Source organism: Falco rusticolus, chromosome 8 (assembly GCF_015220075.1).
Source record: "Falco rusticolus isolate bFalRus1 chromosome 8, bFalRus1.pri, whole genome shotgun sequence".
Lineage (NCBI taxonomy): Eukaryota > Metazoa > Chordata > Aves > Falconiformes > Falconidae > Falco > Falco rusticolus.
This window is the reverse complement of record NC_051194.1, coordinates 54871435-54897058: the sequence shown is the minus strand read 5'-3', so window position 1 is coordinate 54897058 and position 25624 is coordinate 54871435. Positions and strand designations below refer to the sequence as shown.

The 25624-nt window shown below is 42.4% G+C and overlaps 1 protein-coding gene across 3 annotated transcripts in view; it reads left to right on the top strand.

Annotated features, from left to right (window-relative positions):
• The window catches only part of ERBB4 (erb-b2 receptor tyrosine kinase 4), a 636919-nt gene that overhangs the window by 576428 nt on the left and 34867 nt on the right, over nucleotides 1–25624 (top strand). For all 3 annotated transcript variants that reach the window (XM_037398480.1, XM_037398479.1, XM_037398481.1), the window contains exons 21-22: nucleotides 22457–22612; nucleotides 25412–25487. In XM_037398480.1, the coding sequence (XP_037254377.1) occupies nucleotides 22457–22612; nucleotides 25412–25487 (232 nt within the window). The remainder of the gene's footprint in view (nucleotides 1–22456; nucleotides 22613–25411; nucleotides 25488–25624) is intronic.

Genomic DNA, 25624 nt, shown 5'->3' with positions numbered 1-25624 from the left:
GACAGAGCTTCAGCTGGGGGGTGGTTAACTCTAGCAGAGCTCACATTTCTGTAGAAATCGTTTTTTGTTAGAAAACATCCATTTCATTACATGCTTTCTCTAGTCCTTACCAGAAGATCCAGCTGTAGTCCTACCAGGCTAAGCTCTTATCCTGCCCAGCACCAGCCAGCCCCCGTGTAGATCGTAGCCCTTCAGTCACTGCCAGACATCGCGTTACTGCTCAGAGTTGCCCGAGGCCTGAAATGAAACTTGGGCTGAGTGGTGTTTCTTTACGCATCATCTTTGTTCTATTAGTGATCTCCAGCTGGGCTTTACGTAGAAGCAGAGGTGGCTTGACGTCTAATTTGCCTCCATCTTTTGAAGCCAAAGGAAGGACCTGTGGTACCACTGCGGAAACTGGCAGATGTGATTGACATCTGGAGCTCTTGTACCTGCCCAGTAGGGATTTAAGTTTCTTGATGCCCGTGTTCCTGAAATGTTTGCCAGAGGCGTAGAGGCAGAGTACAGACAGTCCAAATGCAATTTGGTTAGCCAGCAAGCATGCCAAAAGCAGTGAAGATGCTCGTTTCCTTACGTAGCAATTCCCACTGATGGTTTTGGTCACTGATGATAACGTCAAGCTTGATGATGATTTTTGTAAGGGGTAAAGCCCCAAGGTAAAATCTGCTGTGGACTTGACAGCAGGTGTCCAGCAATGAAGAATTTGAGGATTTTTTTTATTTCCAAATACTGATCTATCAAAGCTGGACCTGATAATTATGCAGTATTTGAAGGTCATTGTGAAGGTACATTATGCTATTTCTCAGAAGCTCTCTAGCTTTTTCACTTGACTCATTTTAATCCAAAGGCCATGGGAGTTGAAAAGTCTTTTCATTGATGTCAGGTCAGGTTCTCAATAAATTCTCTGTATCACAGTAAACATTTCATATTTGGGTTTTTTTGTGCGTGTATATATATATATATGAAAATAATTATTCAGTGAGTTACTGGGAATGGTCACTGTTGCTTCAGATATTACTGCTAGAAACAGGTAATCAGCAAAAATACATGCAAGAAGCTTTTCCCTTTCTGACATCTGAAGAAGATTCTACTACACCTAATAATATGCCTGCTAGTTCAATCAGTGGTTGAACTGAATAATGATGATACGAATAAGTAAAATGTTCTGGTGCAAGCCGTTGTTTAGTTGTAAAAAGGAATTAATATTAGTACAAGAAAATTTATGTCTTTTAATAGAAGAATCTATTTCTGTGGTCCTGGTTTTGCTTTAATTTACGATTTGATTTTGCTTGAATTTATTATCAGCATGAATGCCAGGGGTTCTTGCTGTTCCTTTGCTTGTATTGGTATTATTTTAAAATAGTAATGAGTAAGCAGGAAACATTGACCCCTAACAAGATCCCTAGAGTTTCTGATCTATTTGTCTAATCACATTTATTTCCCAGTATTGGAGGACTTAGTGGTTGGAAGTAAATGAATTTGAGTCAGCTGTGACTCTCAGCCAGAAAATTTCTGGGCTGAATTTGGAATGGACACACAAATCCTTTCAGTTTGCATCTTTATCTTGTGGGTTTGCATGTTAATTATGGTCACTTGTGTTACCTCTTCCAAGATTCATAAAAAGAACAGTATTTATTGAAATCTTGACCTGGAGGAATTTTTAGACTTCAGTGTAACATTGTATTTTACATTTACATGTTTTCCTCACGTTACCTTCTTTTAGCTAATTCTTACCACTGAAATGTGAAATATCACAGTGTTTATGTCACTGATACTCAAATTTTTTTTTTTAAAAAAAGGTTCCAGCTTATCAGGTTTGGTTATATATGTATAGTGCATTGATCCACTTAACCTTAAGCTTCCTGAATTTTCTAGTTTGCAGGCAAACTTGTTGTCTCTAAGGTGCCAGGTATGCACATGCTGGACTTTAAATATTCCATTTTGGAAATGTGGATATGCAGTTTCTATGTTGTGGCACTGGTCTCATGCTTCAGTGCGAGATCCAAAAGCTTTTGGCTCAAAAAGTTCTTAATTAAGTCTGTTCATACCTTTGAAAATCCTGTCCATCTTAGATTGGTATTAATATAGATGTAGAGTGCAAGCAGTGGGTTTATTGATTCAGTTTCTGTTGTGAAAAGTAGCTGAAGAAAGTAGCCCAAGCTAGAAATGTGTCCAAGTTCAGATCTTCATCAAAACTTTCCCCACATGGAAGAGTTGTTTGGAATTAGAATCCTGATTCGTGCTCATTATAGAAATAGGTCTTTTCTACACCATTTGGAGCTGACATTTCCCTGAACTTTGTCAAATTAAGATATGGGGATGTGGCTTGAACTCATTGTTAGGACAGTTTTAAGGGCTTCATTCTTCTGCAGGCAGATGTGATGCAGTTCATTTCAGTGGGTTTAGAGCAGCATAGGAATGGCTCGGCAGAGTGAGAAATTAAGTTCCTACCAAATAAAATCTGAGCTTTACCAGAATCTTACTTTAGCAACTGACTTGTCTGGTTTATACTTTATAGCTTTGCTTTAAGATTTGTGTTTACAGTGTCATTATGCACAAAGTCTTCCATAGAGATTTTTTTTTCTTTCTCATAATTAAAACAGTAGGAATTAATGACAGACTGGGGAGGCTTGCTGTTTCTGCAGTAATGAAATGAGCTGCTTTGAGTGGCTAAGAAAAAAAATGTTAATACAGTGATTATTTTGGTCGAAACCAAGTCCTGTCATAAAAGAAAAAAGTATTAAAATTGCATTAGACATATAAAAAATTGCAAACTAGAAAAGTAAGCACACTGCAACTGTGTAAGTAGTAGCTTTGATTGTAACACCCAGCTAATTACAAGAGAAAATATGATAATTTCCTTCAAAATGGCAAACACTAAAAGTGACCTTACCTGAGGTCTTTTGAAAACTGAGAGCTCTGACCTTGTAAATTCATCGTTCTGTCCCCCATTTTCATCTTTTTCTTTTCACCTAGGAATAAAAGTTAGGATCTCTTCTGCTGGCTTTACTGAACCACATCCTTCTACTCACTTCTGCCCCAAATGGCAAACTCCTCCCCTGCCCTTCTTTTGCCAGTTCTTTAGCTCTTGCCATTTCCACAGGGACTGGTGCACCTTGCGGGGTAAGCGCGCTGAGGGCTTCCTGCCGTAGGAGATACAGCGGTATGGCAGGACCTGGAGTCTAGGTGCCCGGCGTGGGAGAGCCGGTGAGGCTGGGGGGAGAGGCTGTGATTTCCCCCGTCATGTCATCAGAACAGGCAGCAGCAGCTCACTGTGAAGTCTGCATTTGTCTTGGAGAAATCTCATGAATTTTGGCAGCTCAGGCTGTTTGTATGCAACTGTTTTGTCCCTTTTATTTCTGAGAAATATCCTTGTCCCCCCCCTCCCAAGAACAGTCTCTTGTTGTGTCATGGTGCCTTGGAACCACAGGGACATGCAAAGGTTGACCACCAGTAATTATGGACTTACACAGTCAGCCAAAATTTGAATCTGATATGCTGTCTCCATGAACGTAGCAGAGAGATAATGTGTTCAAGTTTTTCCTTAATGGATTTTTGTTAATTTAGGGATGTATGGAAATGTCCTCCTTCCCTGGAGACAGTTCCTGACTTTCCTCTGCCTTGGATTCAATACAGAAGCCATCATTCTCAAGTCAAGCTAAAGCCTTGTTCTAACTTTCTTTGTCCTTTCTGCATGTCATCTTGTGGCATCCTTTAGTCTCATACGGGCATCCCGTTGCCATTCAGGCCGTTCCCTTTCTCCATGGCTGCTTTTTGACCCCACAGGAGACATCTGAGCTTCCTGGCTGGGCTCCAGGGGGTGGCCTCTCCTGCTGCAGCCATCTGACCCACTCAGCAGACTGAGTCTGTTCTCACTCGCGTACTGAATGAACGCAATTTTTCACTCCCACTTGGTTCCATGTTGTTTCACACAACTCCTGGAATAATGTTATTCATTTTCCTTTGCCACTGTAAATTCTCTTGTAAGAAAGGTGCAAAACCACCTTCCTACTTAAAATAAACAGTACCTGATGTTTCAAAAAAAAAATTGGTGATTGCTAGATCAGCTGCTTATTGTGATTTACCCGTTGTTTGTTCAACACATACCAGGACTCTGCTGTTTGGGTTTTGAAAAGTAAACACGTTAGTGTTGGTCTGGGATTGTATTTTCATAGGAGGATAAAGGCTGCCTGGTACTGTGGGGCTTGGAGGCACAAATTATAAATTGTTAGTAGGAATATTGTGTTGTAAGTTATAATACATTTAAAAGATGAACAAAACTTTTAAATGTTTCAGGAAGAAATGTGAGAGTCAGATGTTTGGGAAACATCTTTTCTACCTAAGTCTTCTTGCACATCCACTCTCTTGCCAATGGATGTTTTAAACCACATTCCTCAGGATATTCTGAAGATTCTAGTTCCACTCAGACTGTTCTTTCTTTAAAATCTTTCAGATTTAAACCAAAATCAAGGAACGGATCAGTCTGCACACAGGGTTGAAGTATACCCTAATGTCTCAGGGGTCAAAGGGCAAATAATAACAGCACCCCCTAAGTATTTTATTTCAGAATTTAGTAAGTAATTATTTTAATTTGTTTAGAGGCTTTGGCTTCTATATTTCAGTGTTTGAGGTTGGCAGTATTATGTCTGCTGTGTTGGCTGTTATTCCCCTGCATGGCAAGACATGAAATTTATCCATATGATTATGTGTATTGGTGAACCTTCTGGGGTACTGAGGGACTTTGATGACAGTATGGCTTCTGGGGTATTACAGTATTGCTGCACTTACAGAAAAGATGGGAAAGGTATTCCTGGCAAAAATAATGGGCTTGCTGCCCAAGCTTGCTGACCTAGATGTTTCATGGAGGTGGTGATCCAGTTTGTGATACAAAGATGCTCCAGTACGGTCTTTCTCCTGAACAATAGCTCACGTTCCGCTGAAGCAGATGGTAGTTATCAGAGCTACGTGAGGTTTGCCATCCATAAAATAAGGCACAAAGCTTATTTATGTAGTTTAGGCCTTTTCCCCCTCAGGACAGGGCTGGATGGTTATTTTAAATCTCTTTTAAAGAACAAAAGGAAGCTATTTTCCTTTAAAAGAATGGAATGTGCAAGGAAGGGCTTGAGTGTTCTTAAAACTTTTTGGACAGCCTGGTTTTCTATGGAAATTAGCTTCATTGCAATCTCTGTCTTCAGTTTCCCTTGCAATAACTTTTCAAAATGTTGGTTGAATTTATTCAGATTTGACAGGGGAGAAAAGGTCTCAAAGATATTATCTTTCTATGAGTTTCATAAAAATAGGCATCTAGATAGATGAGACCGTGATTAGCACTCCTGCTAAAGAAAAAAAAAAGGCACTGTAGGCTAAACCACATTATGAAACAACTGAGTGTCCATGCAGGAGACTGCTATAGAAAACCTGCCTTCAGACTGTCTCAGAGAGTCTTGCCTGCTCTTGTTTCCATTTCTTTTGCCACCCAGATTGCCCAGTATCCCGGTGGTAAGAGCAGCAAAGTAAAATGAACCCATGTCTTTTCCTGGATTTATTTGTAGTAGGATTGCCTCTTTGTTAGAGCAGGATACCAGTGCACCTGCAGCATCGGCATGACACAGCAGGACTTTTAGAGAGGGCGCAGTGCTGGAAGGCTACCCGATTCCCCCAAAATTAGCTGATCTAAAGCCCTCTAAGTTTCAGAGGGAGCTTTCAGCTGGTTTTGGAGGAGGCTTCAAGGTCGTTGGAGAAGAGTAAATTCATCTGTGTTAAGCTTCATGAAGCCTTTCTGTGGTCTGGGGATGTCATCATTGCTGCAAGGTAAGCCTACAGGTCATAGCCCCCCTGCAGACTGGAAGACGATGCAGAAATGCACAGGTCAGTGGGAACCTGTGACCTGCAAGCGGGACTGTGCAGTGCAATAGGATGCCATACAGGACTTACCAGCTTGGTCCAGATGTAGTGTCCTGGCTTGCTGCCATGGTATTTCCAGGCTGAGATGACCTGGGCTACCTCCATACCTACATGCAGTGTGAGGCTAAAACCGCAGCACTGTGTCCAGCCTTGGCCTTTACAACACGTAGCCAGCTTAGGCATTCCTAAGCTCCACGTCCCACCCTATACTTCCAGCCTCAGAGTTAGTGAGGGGAAACTGCTTGGTTGTGTGCTTCCCATTCCTGAACACCTATGGTGGGTGTACCACTCCACAGGGGACCACAGCTATCGTACGTTTGTGGCCAGGTAGTCTTCAGCCCCTTGTGGGCTAAGTTGGGTGAGGCTATGTCACCAAAGTTTCCATGTTTTTCCTGAAGGACTCTCTCTGACCCCATCACCATTGACTCTGTAGCTGCCCTGTAGTGTCATTTAGCAATGCATGGGAAAGGAGGTTCAGCATCCTGTGGGGTAGTTGTGTGCTGGTCTGCAGCTCCCCAGAGTAGGTGCACCGGGCCCTAGTTTTAGTCTCGATAAGTGTATGTAAATGGGGCTGCCTTTTTTTCCTCCAGTGGAACTTCATGGAATTTGTGATCAATGAGGCCCCCTGGAGCTCTTTAGAAAAGCAGTTTTATGAGCAGTAGAGCAGCTGAGAGCTGGTTGCCTATGATTTATGTCTCGTGATTAGGTTATCTGGAATTTAATATGTTCCTAGTGCTAGTTAAAGTATCCTCAATAATGTCTTTCTCTTACATGGAGTCTCTAGTGCCCAAGAAAGACTGCAATCACAGTAGCAGGAAAACTATTACAGTCTTTCTCCTCTCCTTGCCTGTCTGCTTTCAGGACACTCATAAGAATGCAAAACTTTTGAGACAAGTGTCTCAAAAACAAGCCAAATCAGGCTGAAAACAGTCAAAAGCATCAAAAATTATTAGAGAGGGACAGATAAAAAGATAGGTATGCGTGTGTCATCATTTCAGCAGCCTGATTTCTTAGGGAGTCACACTAGTAGTACATGAAGTGGGGGCAAAAACATCCAAAATACCCCAAACAAGTAAATATCAGTTCAAATGAAAACAGAATAGTCACTTCTGAGCTTTTGTGATATAAAAGAATTGCAGCCTTTGCATCTTGTCCCAACCCACTGGCATGACTCTTAGCAAATGCAGTGTAGATTCTGAGAAGCTGTTAGTACCATTCATTTGTTATGTGTTTCACTAGAAACTTACAAATTAATTCTACTATCTCTAGAATCTGGGATTGGAGGTAAACATATGACCTGTGCTGTGTGTGCTGATAAGCTAAAAGTAATTTTTGCAGTGGTGGGATTTGGAGAAGTTGTGCAAGTTTTTTGGAGAGACAGAGCCAGAGTTATATATGGGTGTGTTATGTTCCAGTAATAATCTCAAGGGCATGAAGCCAGTTGATAGATGTCTGTATGTCATCCCAAGCATCTTCATCCGTCTTGGTGCCTCTAGAAAATAAGTTATTTCCATTACAGTCTATACCACCTGGCAACTGTGCAGCATTTATTGACCTGATTTTTTTATGCCTTCCTCAGTGACAGCTTGATTCTCCTTGCCACGGTTCTAATGAACCCTACTGTAAAGACCTTTTAAAAGGTATTTCTGTTTGGGGGCAATGTTGTGCTGTGTCTGTGTTTTAATCAATGTGTTTCAGTCAAGATACAGAAACATTTTAAGCCTGATGCCAGTTAGTTTTAATTAAAGAGGAGAAAAAAAAACTATCATGATTGGGTCCTTAGGGAAATGGTGAGTGTCTACAGCTGAGCCTTTGAACTGTCTAGACAGTTTAAAGGAGAGAGGGAGGTAACTGTGAATGAAGCAGTCAAGAGATGGAGGTATGGCTGAAAAATTCCAGCCAAGAGACATATGGAAGCTGTGCTCAGAGATCTGTCACGTGTTTGGATCTGATCCAAATAAGCCAAAATCAACAGGGTAATTTTCTGCTCACTGCAGTGATTTTACTGTTAGCGGATCCTTTCTTTTATGAATCTTCTAATTTCCATACTAAGAAGAAGAAGGTTCATGTCTCTTTATGGCAATTTGGCAAAACCAGTTGTGGCTATATAGCAAATAGGCAGTGCTAGAGCAGTAGTCTGAGCATGGAAATGCTGCTGCAGAACCTCAGGAGGAATGGGGACAGCTTCTTAGGCAGGATGTTAGTGGCCAGTCCGCAGGTGGTCTTGGTCACAGGTTAGCAGAAGAAGTTGGTTCCTGTTAAAAGGCCTTCAGCTACTCCGGGCAGTGCCCAATGCATATTCCCTAGCCAGGGCTGGCAGGTTATTATGGTAAATTATAGAAAAATTCTTGGCTGTAGTTTAGAGTGAGAGGCAAAAAGGCATTGTTTCATAGCTGGGGAGAAAGATCAAATGTGAGTCTACTCAAAGACTTGGGATTTTAGAGGGAGCCCAAGGGTGTTTGGTTTCCTCTGCTTCCCTGGTGTATTACTCTTTGCCAATATTTAAAAAACATTTCAACCTGCATTGCGTGTTCCAGCTGGGTGCTGTGCAGTGGTAGCAGCGTTAGCCCAAGGCTTGAACCTGTCTTAGTTGTAATTAATGGAAAAACTCCCTTTAAGTTCAGTGAATCAGGAATTGAGTCTTAAGACACTTGAAATGTTACTATCAGTGGAAATACACCTGCCCTAATTCCTCTTTGTTCTACTCAGGTTACCTGTTTCAGCTCAGCAGCTCTCAAAATTTCCAATGTATTCACCCACCCACATGCTCCAATCTTGAGATGTCAAAGTCATGAGTCTTTTTCTTTCTTTCCAAATAAATCATGGCATCCATGGCTCCAGAGACAGCTTGACAAAAATGTAGCTGTAACTGAGGTATTTTCTGTAGCTGGGAAGTGTACAGAGATCAATTAAAACAGCCAGTTCTCACTCACTGAGAAGTTTCACAGATTCGGGAACTGAAACCTCCGGTGCTGGGATTCACCTTAACGGCTTTTCAAAATTTGAGCCAAACCACACTCAGATATTTCTGGGATCTAGACAAAAAGAAGAATCACCTTTGTTTTGAGGACATAATGAAGGCTTCTTTTTAGGTATTTACAACTTTAGAAGTAGTTTCTCCTCTATGTAGGACTGTGGTCCCTTGGTAAAACTGTAGTCATTTTGCATGACGAGCAAACTGGTGTATAGCGTAAAGTATTACTGCAGTCAGCGCACCATAATTATATGAGTTCGTATACTTAAAGGGTAGAATTATACTTTATTTTGTGTGAGTAACCTGTAACAAAGTAATGTGAGGGATTGTCTAAACTCACCTTGGATGCATTATCAGCACATCTCCGTGGTGTCGGTGTTCCTGTCTTGATAGGGCTGAGCTGAGGTACAGTGGAGCAGGGGAGGGGACAGTTCGTGCACCCCAGTGCAGTGGGCATTGCTCAGCTGTCCCTTCCTTTGCTATTTTTTCCATATGCTCAAGGAGCATATGGACCTTTCATATATTCCTGGATAAATTATCTGTGTTATAAACATCCTCCTTAGCATCATGAAGTGAAAAGGAAGAAGTGACAGGCTGTATTTAATGATTAACCCCCCCACACACACACTAAAGGCTATTCAGTCTGGATGCACGTAACTAGCGGGGCATGGTGGCAGTTTGACTCACACTCTGTGGGCTCTCACTGTCAACGCAGCAATGCTCTGAACCATTAATAATAATGTGACGCTTTATCTGGGGGGAAATATGTGTCTCTTGAAACCACATTTCTGTTTTCCACCCACCCCGCTCTAGCATTCATCTGGATTTATTGAATAAGGTTAATGGATTATTTAGCAGGTTTCTCCAGCCATTATCAGCTAGCACACTCTGTTTATGTGGCTGGCCTCTCCTGTTCTGTCAGCTGTCATGAGCTCCTCAATTAGAACAGAAAAAAAATAAGAATGAAATAGGTAACTATGGTTACCTGTGATGTGGGTTTTTAAGAAGTGCTCAGAAACCTAGTGGCAACAGAGTTTGGAAGTTCAAAGCTTTAATTTATTCAAGAACTCTTTTGAATCAGAGTATCAAAAGCATTTAGAATAAATTCAGAATATTTTCTTTCGTAGAACAATATTGCCGTCCTAAGCAGAAGCCATCACAGACCGATTGCTTGCTCTTCTCATGAGAGAAGAAAACAGTAGCAGGAGTGGGTAAATATGCCCTTGTTCCAGTTTTCTCCTGCAGAGCCTGGTGGCCCTTACAGTGGAATAGCTTGTGAAAGCGGTGGTTTCTAGGAGAGGCAGTGCTTCCATTGTTCTGTTGTACTCCTATTTAGACTGAAATGATGATTTTAAAAGTGGTCATACAGAGCCCTGAAGCTGTGTGCGCTTCAGGGGCATTTTTCAAGTAAAGGCACCTACCTCAGAAATTCAGCCCCGATCATGCTGTCTGTTGAGGGGAAAAAAATATATCATCCACGTTTAATTGAATGAGAACACAGGATAATGCTAAAAGCTTTTAATTGGACCAAAAGTGCTCGATGAGATATGTGTCTTGAGGTCAAAAACTTTGCCTCTCAAGTATTTCAGGGCAATCAGTCAAATTATGTACATATTTGCCTTTTGCAAAGCAGGGAGCTGCTGTGTGCTCTTCTGGTAGGATTTTCATCTAAGCACACAAGATAGCAGCCACCACAGTGTTCCCCATATGCTCATCGGCACTGCCCAAGAGAAGGAGAGAGTAAGTTCAGCTGTCCAAAAACATTGTCTCATCTGAACCAGCCGAGTACACAGAGTACAGGAAAGGCCTGTTTTGTCACATTTTATTACCGTAACATGCAACATAAGGAAACACTGGAAAACCTTGCATCCAGTGCGTGACATGTGCACTTCCAGTGGAAAATTATTATCTGCTATTGAGTCAGTACTCATTTTCCAAGAAAGCTGTCTGGAAAAGGTGGGTTTGTAACTAAGGGAAGGTAGGTGGTGTATTGGACTGGGGATTCCTGAGACCTAGCAGCAGTCCCTGCCTCTGCCCCGCCATCAATGATCTTGGGCAAGTCATTTAATCTTTCTCCTTCCAAAAACCAGCTTTGTTTCTTAAATGTTGTATTTATTTATTATATTACTATGTTTATTAACGTAGAATGGGTTTTATTTTATTAGAATCTCCTGGAGGTAGGGGAAAACTCTGTGCTGTTCTTTGCTCAGCAGGGGCCTTGACCTGAGCTGGCAGCTCTAGGTGTATTGTAAGCTGCTCTAGATTTTGTGCGTTGTGTGCTAACACTACTGGGCTGTGGCAGAGTAGTAGGGATGGGGGTCCTAACTGACAGAAACCAGCAACAAAAATGGCTTTCTGCAGCCCCTGCCCAGCTGTTTCTAAACCCAGGCAATCTTTCACAGTAAGTTAGCATTCATCAGGTTGCAAGGTGGAACTTTCAGGTTGTTGGAGAAGTTGTCAGATAACTGAATTTGTCAGTTATTGCTGAACCTCGAGAGTGACCTCCACAAAGTGCATTTACCCTCTTTCCGATGCTTGCTGGATCCAATCTTCATGCTGGTGATTTTGCATTGTCATAAGATGATTTTCTAGAAAGCCAGCGCAGTAACTCTGAAGCATCTAAATGCTTACCCCAAGTCCTCCTGTTTAACTGGCTTGAAACAAATAGCATACAATTTATTAAGGGTGCATAAAGTTGAGAATATTGCAGTTCAGTCAGATGCAGGGCATAGCCATGAAAGGTCACAGTTCTTATAGTATTGTTTGAAGTGCTGGAGAATTTCTAATGTGTTTGTGCTGTGGCTGCGTTTGTTCTGAACCGGAGGGGAGACTGTGCTTGTATCTGTTAATCTGGAGGTTCCTTATTAATAGGCTGCACACTTCATTGATTTTTAATTAATTTCTGAAGAGACACAGAGGATAAGTGCTGCAGCCCACAGACATCTCTGTACTTATTGCAGTCCACATCTCTATTGATCGCCTGCCTAAGGAGCAGAAGTAATCCATTTTAAATACACTTTCTTGGAGAGAGTGAATGCACTACACAATATACTCTCCCAATTGTAATTGTGTTGGCAAGAGGTCAGTGGCTGGGGTGGGGGAGAGGTAGCCCGTTGTTTAGTATGCTGCCGGCCTTCTCAGCGCAGGCTTCTCTGCAGGCTTCGTTTCAAGAAAGCCAAATTATCTCCCTCTTGGGCAGTTTGTAACTACAGAGTATTAAGAAGGCACTGGTCACAGCTCCACTGTTAAAGTTGCACTGGGAGCTCCTTTATAGGACACATTTAGCCTGCCTGCCTCTTCAGAGGAGGAAGCTGGAGCTAGTCTAACTGTTGCAATTAATCTAAGAGAGAAGAATAGCATTCAAAAAGCTCTTTCAAATCGTTAATGCGCTACCTTTCTCTTTGGCTGCCACTTTGAAAAGCATCAAACACTTTCTAGGAGCGTGTGATCCACTGGGAGCTGAAACCTGAAGTCTCTCAGTACTCCCCAACTCAGAGGATAGGTGTGTTCTTCCTGCTGGCATGTGTAGCACAGATTACTAGGATTCGCTTTTGAAACAGTAATTCAGTCTTCGTGGTAAGGACTGTGTTCCTGCCAACCTCTTAGCTGTAGTTACTTTGCAATGAGTGTTTATTGCTCAGCAATGAGAGTTTTGCAGTAATAAGTTTGTTATTTAGGCAATTAGCTCTTATTTAAAGGCTTCTTTTTCTGTAAAAGGTGTTGACAACACGTAGCAGCAGTTGCAGCCAAAGCAGTGCTAAGTAACTTCTATGCTTCCTGGACAAAGGTGAGCTGTGTTAGCGTTAGTGCACACAGCAAGCCTTAAATTCTGCCTGCCAGGCCCTGTGATACATCTGGGGAAGGGCATCCTTGCAGTGGAACTGAAATCTGTGTCTGAACAGTCAGTCTTTTTCTTGCGCAGGGACAGTCAGTAGATTTTTGCCTTGCTTTTTTCTCTTCCTACTTGGGGCAATGCACCCAAAGGACAGTCTTGAAAACACCTGACTGGTTTGTGTGCTCACCTTCAGAAGCCCTTGTGAGAAGCAGATACTGCAGAGCTAGCAGGGAGGCATCAGATGCTAAGTACTTTATCAAAGTGTTGGGGGTGACCCTTTACCCACGAGTCCCTGACTTATTAAAGTTTTTCCTATTACAGCTCTTGGTCCGGTAATTGGAGGGTCAGAAACTCTCTTGGTGCATCTCTGCTGCAACATATATTTGTACATTGCATCCGTGTTGGCCTAGTGAGGGTACGGGAGGAGCTGTAAAGTTGTATCCAGGTTACTGTGTCCTTACTGGTGATGTTTACTGTAAGCGCAGCTGCAAGCTACAGTTTCTCTTGCCTCTTTGGGCTGCAGTAAACTGAGCTGTGATTTTCTTCAGGGTTTATAGGAGAACATCCCTGTTCTTTTAAGTACTTTGGGAATAGGGAGAAGGTACTGCCTGTGTCCACACAGCCCAGGAGGCTGTGACACCTGGCCCAAGTGAAGTGGTGACACAGCCAACATAAGCCAGTTTGCCCACTGAAGGCACTAAAGCTGGCATAGGAGAGCACCTTGCACCCAGCTGTCCTAAGGGAGCACTGTGGCAATAGTCTTGAGTTAATTGCAAAATAGAGATTAGATACGACTCCACAGCTCCCTCCCTCGGGAATGTCATGCATGCATAGGAATGGAAGTGGGTTTTCTCCTGTCCTCAGCAGCCCATGTAGCAGCTGCACAGATGTGAGTGTAGGTAGGACCAGAACTTGGAGGCACATGCAGTATGGGAAGTTAGAAATACCTGTTTTGCATCTCATTGCTTATGCTACTTAATATATTTATGTAACATCTTTATCAGAAGAACATGAAGTGATTCACAGACTCTTTATGTTCAGCACCACCTAATCTAGATATCTGCGTAGTTTGAGGGAACCAGGGAGACAACTAGTACTTTCTGCAGTTCAGGCAAAGGATGTGTTTGATGATGACAGTGGAACAAGCTCCCCTTCTGGTGATGCCCGTGGAACTTCAACACCCACCCAGGATAGCTAGCTTCATTTTAAGGACCACACAACTTCAGAATCATGAACTAGTCAGTTCAGTGGTGACCCATTTATCTGTGCGTTGCAGGGGTGAGAAGAGTCTCCTGAGATTTTAGTTTAGGGTTGAAATGGTCTGGGCCCATCAAAATGTCTGCTCAGTCCAGTCAAGAAAGTCTTGTCCTCTCATTTCTTTCTACTTTATCCCTTTATGAATCACCTGTCATTGTGCAGTAGCCTGCATTTTTCCTGTGATTGTCATCTAAACTTTAGCATCAGAGCCTCTTTCCCTTCCCTTTTGCTTTCTGACTTTGTTTCGACCTGTTATGCTTTAGCGTCTTTTTATTTTGTGTCTTGGGCCATAGCTCAGCAATGCAGTAAATCAGGCTTTAAGAGTCCTACAACTGAAACAAATACATTCCAACAGCCACATGATGCAGAGCAAAGATCTGGTGTAGACTTACTTTTCTAGACTTGTTCTTTTGATGGGTAACTGGCGTGTTTATACTGCCACAGGTAGTGTGTGTCCTCCAGTGGTTGGCATGAAGCCAGCTCATCTCCATTTTGTGCTTCAGCCAAGTTAGCCAGTGTTTGATCACACTCCCGTGTATGAGCAGACAGGATTTGTACTCCTGGGTGCCCCACGGGGAGAGATGTAAGACTAGCCTGTCTGCAGTTCTAGTGGGCTTGCTTGGCAAGGTTTTGCTGGCGGAGGGTGGTTACAGGGTTGTGAGAAGATGCCAGAAGTTTCTCCCACGTCCAGTGGAGCCAAAGCCAGCCAGCTCCAAGACAGACCTCGCTGCTGGACAAGGCCAAGCCCATCAGCAACGGTGGTAGCATCACTGTGATAGCATATTAAGAAGGGGAAAAGAAAAAAACGCACACACCTGCGCCAGCAGAAGAGAGGAGTGAGACTATGTGAGAGCAATAACTCTGCAGCCCCCAGGTCAGTGCAGAAGGAGGGTCAGGAGGTGCCCCAGGTGCCGGAGCAGAGATTCTCCGGCAGCCCCTGGTGAAGCCCACGGTGAGGCTGGCTGTGCCCCTGCAGCCCAGGGAGGTCCGCGGTGGAGCAGATCCCCACCTGCAGCCTGGGGAGGAGCCCACACAGGAGCAGGGGGATGCCTGAAGGAGGCTGTGACCCAAGGGAAGCCCAGGCTGGAGCAGGTTTGCTGGCAGGACCTGTGGACCCATGGAGAGAAGAGCCCATGCTGAAACAAGCTTGCTGGCAGGACTTGTGACCCCGTGTGGGACCCAGGCTGGAGCAGACTGTTCCTGAGGGACTGCGCCCCGCGGAAGGGACCCACGCTGGAGCAGTTAATGAAGAGCTGCAGCCCGTGGGAAGGACTCACATTGGAGAAGTTCACCGCATGCTGGAGCAGGGGAAGAGCGTGAGGAGGAAGGAGTGGCAGAAACAATGTGTGATGAATTGACCATAACCCCCATTCCCCTGTGCTGCTCCGGGGGTGGAGGGAGAGAAGTCAGGAGCAAAGTTCAGCCCAGGAAGAAGGGAGGGGTGCGGGAAAGGATTGCAGGTCCAGCAAAGTTTGAGTTGTCTGGTCCTGGTCAGATGGGCAGGTCCAAAATGGCTGTAGGAAAATCCAGCTGGTTATATCAGCTTTATATCCTAAGGCTTTGTCTAAAAACAGCCACCTTGAGATGAAAGCATTTTTACCCCAAGATATGGCTTGTTACACATGAATAGCACCTTGCTTAAGAATTATGTAAACTGTAGGGGGGAGCAGGGCGGGGGAGAGAGCGCACAAGCATGAGCTTAGTCAAGGTAACAGAGGATGGGAAGAAATGTGTTACTATAACATAAGCTTTCAATGTCTACCTTTTTCACTTTACCAAAGAGAGAGGCATTAACTTACCCCATAAAAATGGTAATTGAACTCCTAAATATTTGCAGTTGTACCACAGCCCAGGATGCAGGAACGGGCCTCCCTTGCCAGGCTTACCAGGTTTGGCAGAGCTGCGGACATTTTTAGAAGTCCTTGGCAGCTAAAGGGGTAGAGGTGTGCATAGCATACGGTGCGAGTCCCCAGCTCAGTCTGGCAGCTCTGGACTGAAATAGCAACCTTCGCTTTCCCTTGGCTGTGAGGATGACCTCCAGTCCCAGCTCCCAAGCAGACCTACATAACAAATCACACCCCTGCAGCTGAGTCAGTGTATTTCAGAGCAGTGTCAGTTTTTCCCTCCCACAGCTATCTCTGGAGTAACAGCTACTTAGATGATTCTGGTTGCTCCTGACAACAAAGGGCACCTCGTTTTCCTTGAAAGCATATTTAGCCCCAGGTAAAATTACACTTTTTCCATGGGGTAAGTGGGGGAAAAGATGGTCATTTGAGGCTTTCTGTAGTGATTCCTGTTATTAAGCTAGCCTCAGGTTATTAGGATGAAAAGAGGGCAGTCTCCAAGGCTGGAGATTAATGCCCATGAGATGTGAGCTGGACTTGAAATTTTCTTCCTTCACATACCTGTTTGATGAATCTACCATGTGTGCTGGCTTTGGTGGGTGGAAGATATTATCGAAGAAAGGCAGGCTGCGCTTAATTTCTGGATGGGATAAGATCAACATTCCCTCTATTTAGGGAGGTAATAATATTTATTATAGAAAACAGCAAAAAGTCACACTGAAAAAAAGTGTTTATAGTGCCTCTGCTGTCTGCTGGTATTGCTGAAGTTCTTGGGGCAGGTGAAAGTCTTTATACTTATGCTTTTAATTTGAATTGTCTTGCAAAATTATGCATTGCATTGTGCAAAGGCATACATATATACTTCACTTAGTGATTCGGCACACTTCAGTTCATCTCTGGTAATTATCCCAAAGGGACTTTGCATTTAATGACTTACATACCTGCTTAAATTTTGTCCTGAGTAATGAATACCTTTTTTTCTGGAAATGAGGTACAGGCACCTAATGGAAAGAGGTTTCAGTCAAGGCTCGTGCAATTCAGAGTTGGTCGTTCCCTGAACAGCAGCTGCCACCTTTGAAATGAATCCTCAGCAGGAAGGTGGGTCTCTGAAGTCCAGGAAAGCAAAGGGAATCAAATAACAGTGTCTGAAACAGTCTGTGCTTGCAGCTCTTACACTCTTGGCTCTACAAATGGAGACTGTGCTCAAAAACTGCCCTCAGGAACTGGGAGACAAATGACAGCAGCAGAAAGTAACACTGGCAGTAAAGTAAGAAAACAGGAAGTTATGACCATGTCTTAAAGGCTGGAGATCTCAGGAGAGAAACCCATAACTTTCCAGAAAAGCTTCATTTTGCTTTTTTTTAAAAAAAACAAAAACATAAACAAAAAAACAACACACCCTTTATTTCCACAAATTTTATTTCCACCACCAGGCCACTTTTGATGATGCTTCTCTGTATATATCTGCAGCATGGGTAATCCTAAAATTTTATGAACCTAATTTGATACTTTCTACTGCATTTCAGCACTTGGAAGATCAGAAAGCTGTCTCATCTCATTGTCTTCTCTCCTCCCGTGGATTTTTTGACACAAAGTTTCCTGTCCCACTTCAGTTTGTTGCCAACACGTGTAATCTCATTTCCAGGCCTGTCATTTTTCTTGTGAAAAGAGCATGAGCTTACCTGACCATACCAAATCTGCCTATCTGTAGTCCCAGAGATTCCACAAACACTCCATAATAAAACTGGGAGAGACTTTCTTCTTCTATAGCTCTTAATGGCTAACTTTTAGCATATTCATCAGGATAGTTTTTGTTGTCTGTTATTTCTAGCCAGCTCTGAGAGTAAACAGATGGGTACAGAGCAGGATTCACCTCACCTAGTAAAACTGCTGATGTTTTTCCCCCTAGTTGTTACATAGAAAACTACCAAAGCTCAAAAGTGACAAACAGGGAATTCTTACTGGTTTTAAGCTCTTAGTAGCCATTTATATCTTTCGTGCCCGCCTCCCTTATATTACAAGCCTATTCTCCCCCTCAGCATCAGCATTGCTATTGGTGCTGTTTTAAGCCTTGTGTGAAACATATAAACACATGGGCAGGGCAGGTCTGTAATTGGGTAGGCAAGGATAAAAGTCCTTTAACACTATTTGAAGTCCTGGCAAGGGCATTTGTGTCAGCTTCTGAAATGAGAATTTACATTTTCACAGTTACATAATGGCACAGGCAGAAGGGATCCAGGCTACAGGTGGTTTTACTGCTTTGTATGCCTAAGCAAAGATCCATGTAGCACAGGTTTGTCTTTGTACGTGACTCTGGTACTGGGTGAGAGTAAGGGACAGTTGTGAAAGATAAAAGGGTATTTCTTGCTCATCCTGAAGTTCCGAAGGGACTTTCTCAGCTCTGTGTTACAGCTGTTTGCAGTGGCTGTTTGACTTCTTAATAGCTTTAGGTGCTGATTCAGAGAGTGATTTTATGTTCAGGGATCCTAGCAGTAATTGCATTTCTAGTGACATTCTCTGTGAGGAAACCTCTGTCGTGACTGTGATGAGGATGTATCAGTGATGGCTGATTCTTGTGCTTGTGTGACTTGAATTTGGGCTTAGAGATAATGGGACAACTGATCCTTAATGGCTTAATGCTGAACTTTTTCCTCTCAGTGGCTTCAGCATAAAAGACCCCCTCCTACTGTAGATGTTCTAATACATAGACTAAAGTGTGGGGTTTCTTTAGAACTAGATGTTTTATACTTTGATAATTATATGGGATCTGTGTAACTCTAATTTGGACATGTCCTGAAAGTTGATTCATTTCCCCAGCCTCACAGATTGCACCGCACACGGCACAGCATAGTGTCTTTTGGACCAGGCTTTAAAGTGCCGTTTTTACAAATTGATCTCTTTCTGTTGTCACAGTCTAGGGTTACTTGTAGTTTTGTCTTGTAACTCTCATAAAATGCCCTCTTAGTATTTGATCATGGGCTTGGTGGATGATGATGGCAGCAGCTGTGTAATGCAGAGAGTATGTTTTTTTATCGTACTTCTCTGTCACGTAAAAAGATTAGAGATGCATATAGAGCACTTTTCCTGGCAGGTTAAAAAAATGCATTCAAATGATGATTCTTGGCATAGCATCTGTTTAGACAATATTGTTGCAGTGAATACTGTAGGATTCCCATTTTTAGATTGTTTTCATTCTGCTTGTATAATCCCATTTATTAAAACATATATACTTTTTCTCTTACACTTCTGCCATCCACCTTTAAAAGTTGTTAATAGGATATCAGGAAAATCAAACATGTTTACAGTGGGTATTCCTAAGAGGATGTACATTTCTGCAAGTCCATGACTTGCAGAGGATTTTGTAGCCGTCAACCCTACATGGGTTGTTTTTAGCACCACAGGTAACACAGGTGTGAAAAAGCCCTGAGAAGCTTGACAGAGCTGAAGTAAACTGTAAGTACAATGATACACAGACAGCTATTTCTACCTTCTTTCTGCATAGAAAAGAAATCCAAGTGTGGCATTGGTTAGGAGCAATATTCAGGTTGGTGATTACACGTCTTTCTAGTTCATAAGAGAATATGAGGTTAGGCTGAATAAAACATGATCTTACTAAGATGCTATTAAGTAATAGCATGAGATTGAAATACATGGAAACAAATGAGTAGAATAAACAGTGAAACATCCTGAAGTGTTAGCCTACATGCTTAAAAAATGCTTGGAAATCAAATATGTAGAGAAAGTAAAGTAAGACTAAGGAGGCATGGTTAAGGGTTTGATGGTTTAACTATTCCAATGAAGGATGCTTCTGGGTGCCTTACCATCCATTCCTGCCATCACTAGCTAAAGACAGGAGACTAAAGCCTTTGTACAGGTCATCTGTTCTGATTTTAACAAGACAGAAATTCTGTTCCTTCATTTCTGCCAAAAGAAATCTGCGATATCTTCATATCATTTCAGTGCTGACAGGTGCAAATTAATCTATTAAAAATGACAGGTTTATTTGGGCATAATGTATTCTGATACCAACAGAATTCTCTCGTCAAACTCTCTAGGTTCTTGTGTCCTCATCAGATTCTGCCCACAAAGATATTTTTGCAGATTTGGACCTTTCTTTTCTCCCCTCTTATTCTGAGGTTTATAAAAATTTTGACCAAATAAGGATATTGGAAGTTATCTCAAATGTATGATGTTTTAGAAGTTTTTTTGGTCATTCTAAAAATTTGAAATATTTCCTAAACTAAGTAGAATGGAAACATAAGAAGCACCTTGAGTCTTTTTTGTTTGGGAAGGAGCTCTTTTTCAGTGAGATATGCAAGAGTGGAAAGAGGTGCTTGACGCTGTGGAATGTAAAGGAAGAGATGGTGAGTGGCAGGAGAGAAGTATTTGGGGGAAGCACAAGGGCTCCTGTCTGCACATGACTGCGATCCTGGCTTCAAGGGTAACACTTTCAGGAACTGCAAAGAATCAGTGTAATGTTTGATGTCTGAGGAATGACTGTGGTATATTTAAGGGCACCTTGAAGCCACCTTTAAGATTAGATTCACTCTCTCTTAAGAGCAGCAAAACTGGGCATGATTGTGGGTCAGAGGCTGCTCCACAAAGCTTGCAAAGCCTGCGTGCAGTGCTCAGCCCAACACAGCACGGGCATGGTGCTCTCTCAGTGGCTTTCTGAGGCAAGTCCAGACAGGTTGTTTGACACCTACCTGCAGACATCTCAGCAGACTGGCTGCAAGACCCCCAGGTGAAGGGATGGAAGTGAGACTGGGAGGTTGCTATAGCCCACCTACTTCCCAGAGTACTTGTCATGAGCAATCTTGTCACTGCCCTGAAGCCCTTCCTGGTTACTGTTCGGTGTTAGAGATGTGACACAGGATTTATATGGCTTCCCAATCTGAATTTTACAGGGCCACTTCTGTGGTTGCTTTTCCTGTATTGCACAGTGTTATTGCTATTTACTCTCTTGTCTTTTCCTGCTTGGATTCCTTCTGGTTGGCAATTCTTGTGCTAAGTCACAGTGCCTCTGGTTTCATGGTGTGTTTGTTGTGTGACTCATGATTGTTAGACCTATGAGAGTTATTTGTCCTTTTTCTACAGGTTTTAATTTGATGTCGGAAAACATCATGCTTTCAAAGACTTATACAGTTCTGATGTTCAAGAGCCAAAAGTATTGATTTGCAATTGGTAGGAGGGGGTGTGCTTCAACTAGCAGTGCTTTTAAGAAATAATTCCATTTACTTTATAACAAAGTTTGTGTCCCCTTTCAAACTACCTTCATGCTGACTGCAGCAAAGCCTACCACGTTAAATACGAAAGAGTATTTATGCCAAGTGTTCTCCCACATATTTTCAAACCTTTTAGCAGTGTTTTCTCTGAAATTTTTCATCTAAAAGCCACAGCAGTTCAGAGCTCCACATGATGCTTTTTGTTAAGACAACCACTTTCTGCCAGGAAAGGGCTATATTCTGGCCCAGTGGGTGATGCCTTACCCATATGCAGTGTCCTTCTGTTATGTATGGGGATACAAACATGTCAGTTTCTTATGCTCTGAAAGGGAATAAAATCTGGCCCATGACATGGAGTAATCTGGTTATTTTAATCACTACCTGTGACTCTCTGAATTATCATCTGTATTATGGGATAATATGATCTATTTGGTATTCAGCAATGACTTTTTAAAAATTACCATATATATTATATGGAGCTAATACATTAAGAGATACCTTAAGGGTAATTATCAAGTGTGTAATTTCATCTGTAGGTTCTTATAATGATGGTTAATGTCATAAATACCTTTTAATGAAATTATAGGCTTGTAACCCTGCCTGACTATCCTTTGTGTGTCATATAATTAATAAGATCAAGCTTTGGTGTTCATCTGAGTGTCACAAACCATCAAGTAAACTTCCATACTGATGGTAGTCTCTCATCAGAGTAAGAATAAGGTTAAGGCTAGGCAGCTTAGGCTTGTTAACAGAAGTACTTCTAACAGAATATCTATGCTTATAACAAAAATGGCCATTGTTCTAGTTTGTTATAATAACAGTACATGCAAAAGATTTAAGAAAGTGAAAAGGCAAATGGGTTGCAGCACTTGGAGTAAAGCATAGTTTGCCTTCTAAGCCACTGAGGGTAGGGAAAATATGTGTCCAACTTAAAAGCATTTGGAGATGGATAAGAAGCTTCATCCTGAATTGAAGACACTTGTCTGGAATGCAGAAGAGCTGGGATTGTTTCCCAGTCTGGCCTAATTTCTGTGGGGCTCTGGCTAGGTTGTTTGGGTTTTTTATGGTCTTCAGATTTCCTGTCTTAAAAATCAGGGCTGTAATAGCTCTGTCCTCACATTTCCAGATTTTAAACTTGCCGGAGCAAAGGAGATAGCCATGTGGGTTTTTGTTGTTTTTTTTTTCCTTTGGCAATTACTAAAGAATCTTATAGAATCATTCATATTGGAAGGAGCCTATGGTTGTCTAATCCCACCTCCTGCTCAGAGCAAGGGCAGTGTTGAACTTTTGCCCTCTGGGCCATGTTCTTACTGTGAATACCAATAAGGGAACCAGAAAGTTTACATGTCACCAATGAAGAGTTCTAAAAGACCATATAAAACTCATTAAGATGATTTTGCTGTTCTTTATCCTTCAGGGAATGATGTACCTGGAAGAGAGGAGACTTGTCCACCGAGACTTGGCAGCCCGTAATGTCTTGGTGAAATCACCAAACCATGTGAAGATCACTGACTTTGGCTTGGCCAGGCTTTTGGAAGGGGATGAAAAGGAGTATAATGCTGATGGAGGGAAGGTGAGTACTGAATGTGTCTGGAAGTAAATGTGACAAACCTCCTGAAGTTACTCTTCAGGGCAGTGTATCCCTACAGGACTATTACCTATGCAAGAAATTCTGTCAGTGACTTAGCAAAGCCCTGTCTTCTAGAAGAACTGTGTTGTGACAGCACACATAAAAGCCACTGTTTTTCACTCAGCGAGCTTCTTCAGCTGCTGAAATACAATTATCTGAACAGTTTTCACATTCAGAACTAGGCTTTGTTCATATGCTCCATTTTGTGTCTTCTTTTGAAGACTTCTGAAGTCAGTGTTTCATCAGTGATGGATGTTCTAGGGCATTCCTGCCAAACCCCTTTTTCTGGTCAGTGTGGACCTCAATAACTTGCAGTCCCGTTTTCCCAGACAAGTAATTTTCCAGAAAACAGCAAGGCAGGCCACAGGACATGTTTGCATTTGTAGCATATGGGAATTTACATACGCCCAGTGAAGAGCCACCTCTTCTATCCCATTGGAAGAGCCTGTGTATAGTATTTCTTGCATCCAAGTGTCCAATACCATGCTGAACACAAGGTCACTAAAAAGCTACTTTGAGGATAATTTTGAAACCAGATGTTTTCCTGTATTACTTTTCAGTATTACCACGTAACATCTATATAGTGCCTCACCTCATTTTTAATGCCTTCAGATTAATGCATTCTAAAATTCAGAAGGATGTAAGTAAAGGCTGTAAGTACATACTGCTGCTGGCTGCTCCCTAAACATCTTGAAATTCCACATTTCAACCTGTCACAAAATCCCGAGGGATTCTGCCGTTCCTGTCATTCTTTTTGCTGAACGTTGTTTGCTTTCTGTCTACTTGCTATCTGTGTTTTTCTGTGCTCACTTACGCCCTTGTCTGGGACAAACAGCTGTTGCCAGTGTGTGCTTTTCTCCTGGATGGGCTGCTGCTTTATTTGTGTGGCTGCTGCCCTTGGCAGCTGTTGCATGGATTACACTGGCATTTCAGTCAATGAGGTGAAGAGCTTGAAAGGAGTCACCAGTGCTTTCCCATTTCCCCAGTAAAAAGACCTCCTGGCAGGGAAGGTGGAGTTTTGGCAGTTTTCCCTGATTCCTTCAGTTCTCTAATCCCCTCTTCAGTAGCCCCTCTGCCTCTTCCCTCCATCAGCGAGTGAATGACAGAAAATGAGCTGGTCCTTGCAAAACAGCTGTTCCCTGGCAGCTGTTAGATGGTGTCTTGGACTTCTGAGGCCAATCACACTGCTGGGAGTTCTGGAGCAGGATTTACACGTCAGATGTATCACTTCCCAGTTCCAGAGAAGTGTCTTGTGAAATCCAGAAGACATTTGCAGCTTAAAGTTGTATTGTGAGCATGCTAAGACATATTCAGACTGGATAAAAGGAAAATCTTTGTCACCATAAGGATAGTCAAGCAGTTGATCAGGTTCCCCATGGGGGTGGTGCAGTTTCTATCCTTGGAAGTTTTCAAGTCCAGACTGGATAAAGTCCTGAGTAACTTGGTCTGACCTCATAGCTGAACCTGCTCTGAGCCTGATGTTGGGCTAGGGGCCTCCTGAGTTGATTTCAACCTATTGATTTCAACTGGAGTTATCCTGGGATGAACAATGCAGCTTTGCTCCTTCAGCAGTTGTTCACGTTTGGAATGACCTAGTCATATTTAGTGGGAATTAAAGCAATACACTTCTGCAGAGTTTAGTGGAGGAGGATGAACTGTCTTTGCAATTGCTAAGCCAGCCTTTATTAAAAAGTGCTATTTTTGCCATAACAGTATAGGTTATGTTCATTATTCAACTTCATTGAAGGTATTTTCATGAGGGTTTCAATGGAGACACATCCTCTGCTTTTACACCCACCATCTGTTCAGATTCTGTGTGCAGTTACCTGTCTCTCTGGCTCATTCTGGTACATCTTCCATAGTTTCAAATTGGAGGCGACCCATACAAGTCCGTGCCAGGTGAAAATCTGTTAAGTGTCTGTTCATTATAAATTAATGGACTGCAAGACTGTGCCTCACAGGCTCAGCTCAGGAATCGGAAGTACCATGAATCTCATTTTAACACGAACTCAAGAGGGTGGACCCTTATGCCAAACCTAGGTTTGTGTTTGTCTACATATCCTTCTGTCAGAAGCGAGCTCTCCCCTCTCCTGTGAAGGGACATTCACAGCCAGAGGCTAACTTGGGACTTCTGACTTGCTTTCAGGAGCAACTTTACTCACTGCAGTAATGATATAGAGAACTGACAAGGCTGAGTTCCTAATGAGTATTGGGAGCTAGAAGTTAAGCACTGTAAATTCTTCCCATTGCCTGTTTACCCTGGTGATGATTATGTGGACTGTGAAGTATTATGGACACTGCATTATTAACTAGCCTCATTAGAAAGCAATTGAGGTAGCAGTGTCTGTTTTTGCAAACTGTTGAGGCAAAAGAGCTTCTATATTTCACCTTCTCTGCTGCATTTCAGATTTAGGAGAATTAGAATAATTTTTGTGTTGGTTCCATCTTCACACAGGTATGATGGATAACTGAGTTGTTTCACTACATCTGAATCAGTAAAGCTTGGGTGGTATGAGTTCTGCAGATAGCTGGTTCGTGTTTCTCACCTCCGTATGTTTTATGAGGCAAAGCCCCATTCTAGAGAGCAGGAACGATGATTTCCTCTGCTGGGTAGCGTTGCTTCTTTTTAAGCTTGCGGTTGAAAAAGGAAACAGGGAGGAAGCTGGTGTCTGCATACAGGATCTATCTATATTGATTATAATATTATATTTCTAAGGTTACATTTCTCTTGTCTTTCCCTAGATGCCAATTAAGTGGATGGCTCTGGAGTGCATACACTACAGGAAATTTACCCATCAGAGTGATGTTTGGAGCTATGGTAAATCTTTTTGTGATTAGTTTAAAAATTTGTCTCTTGTAAAGCATTAAACCAAGTTGTGTTACTGTGTTAAAGATACTGTCTTTCCCTAGAGGAGTGAATTCCAGTGATTTTTGTTCTTCCTTCTCCCCCTGCCC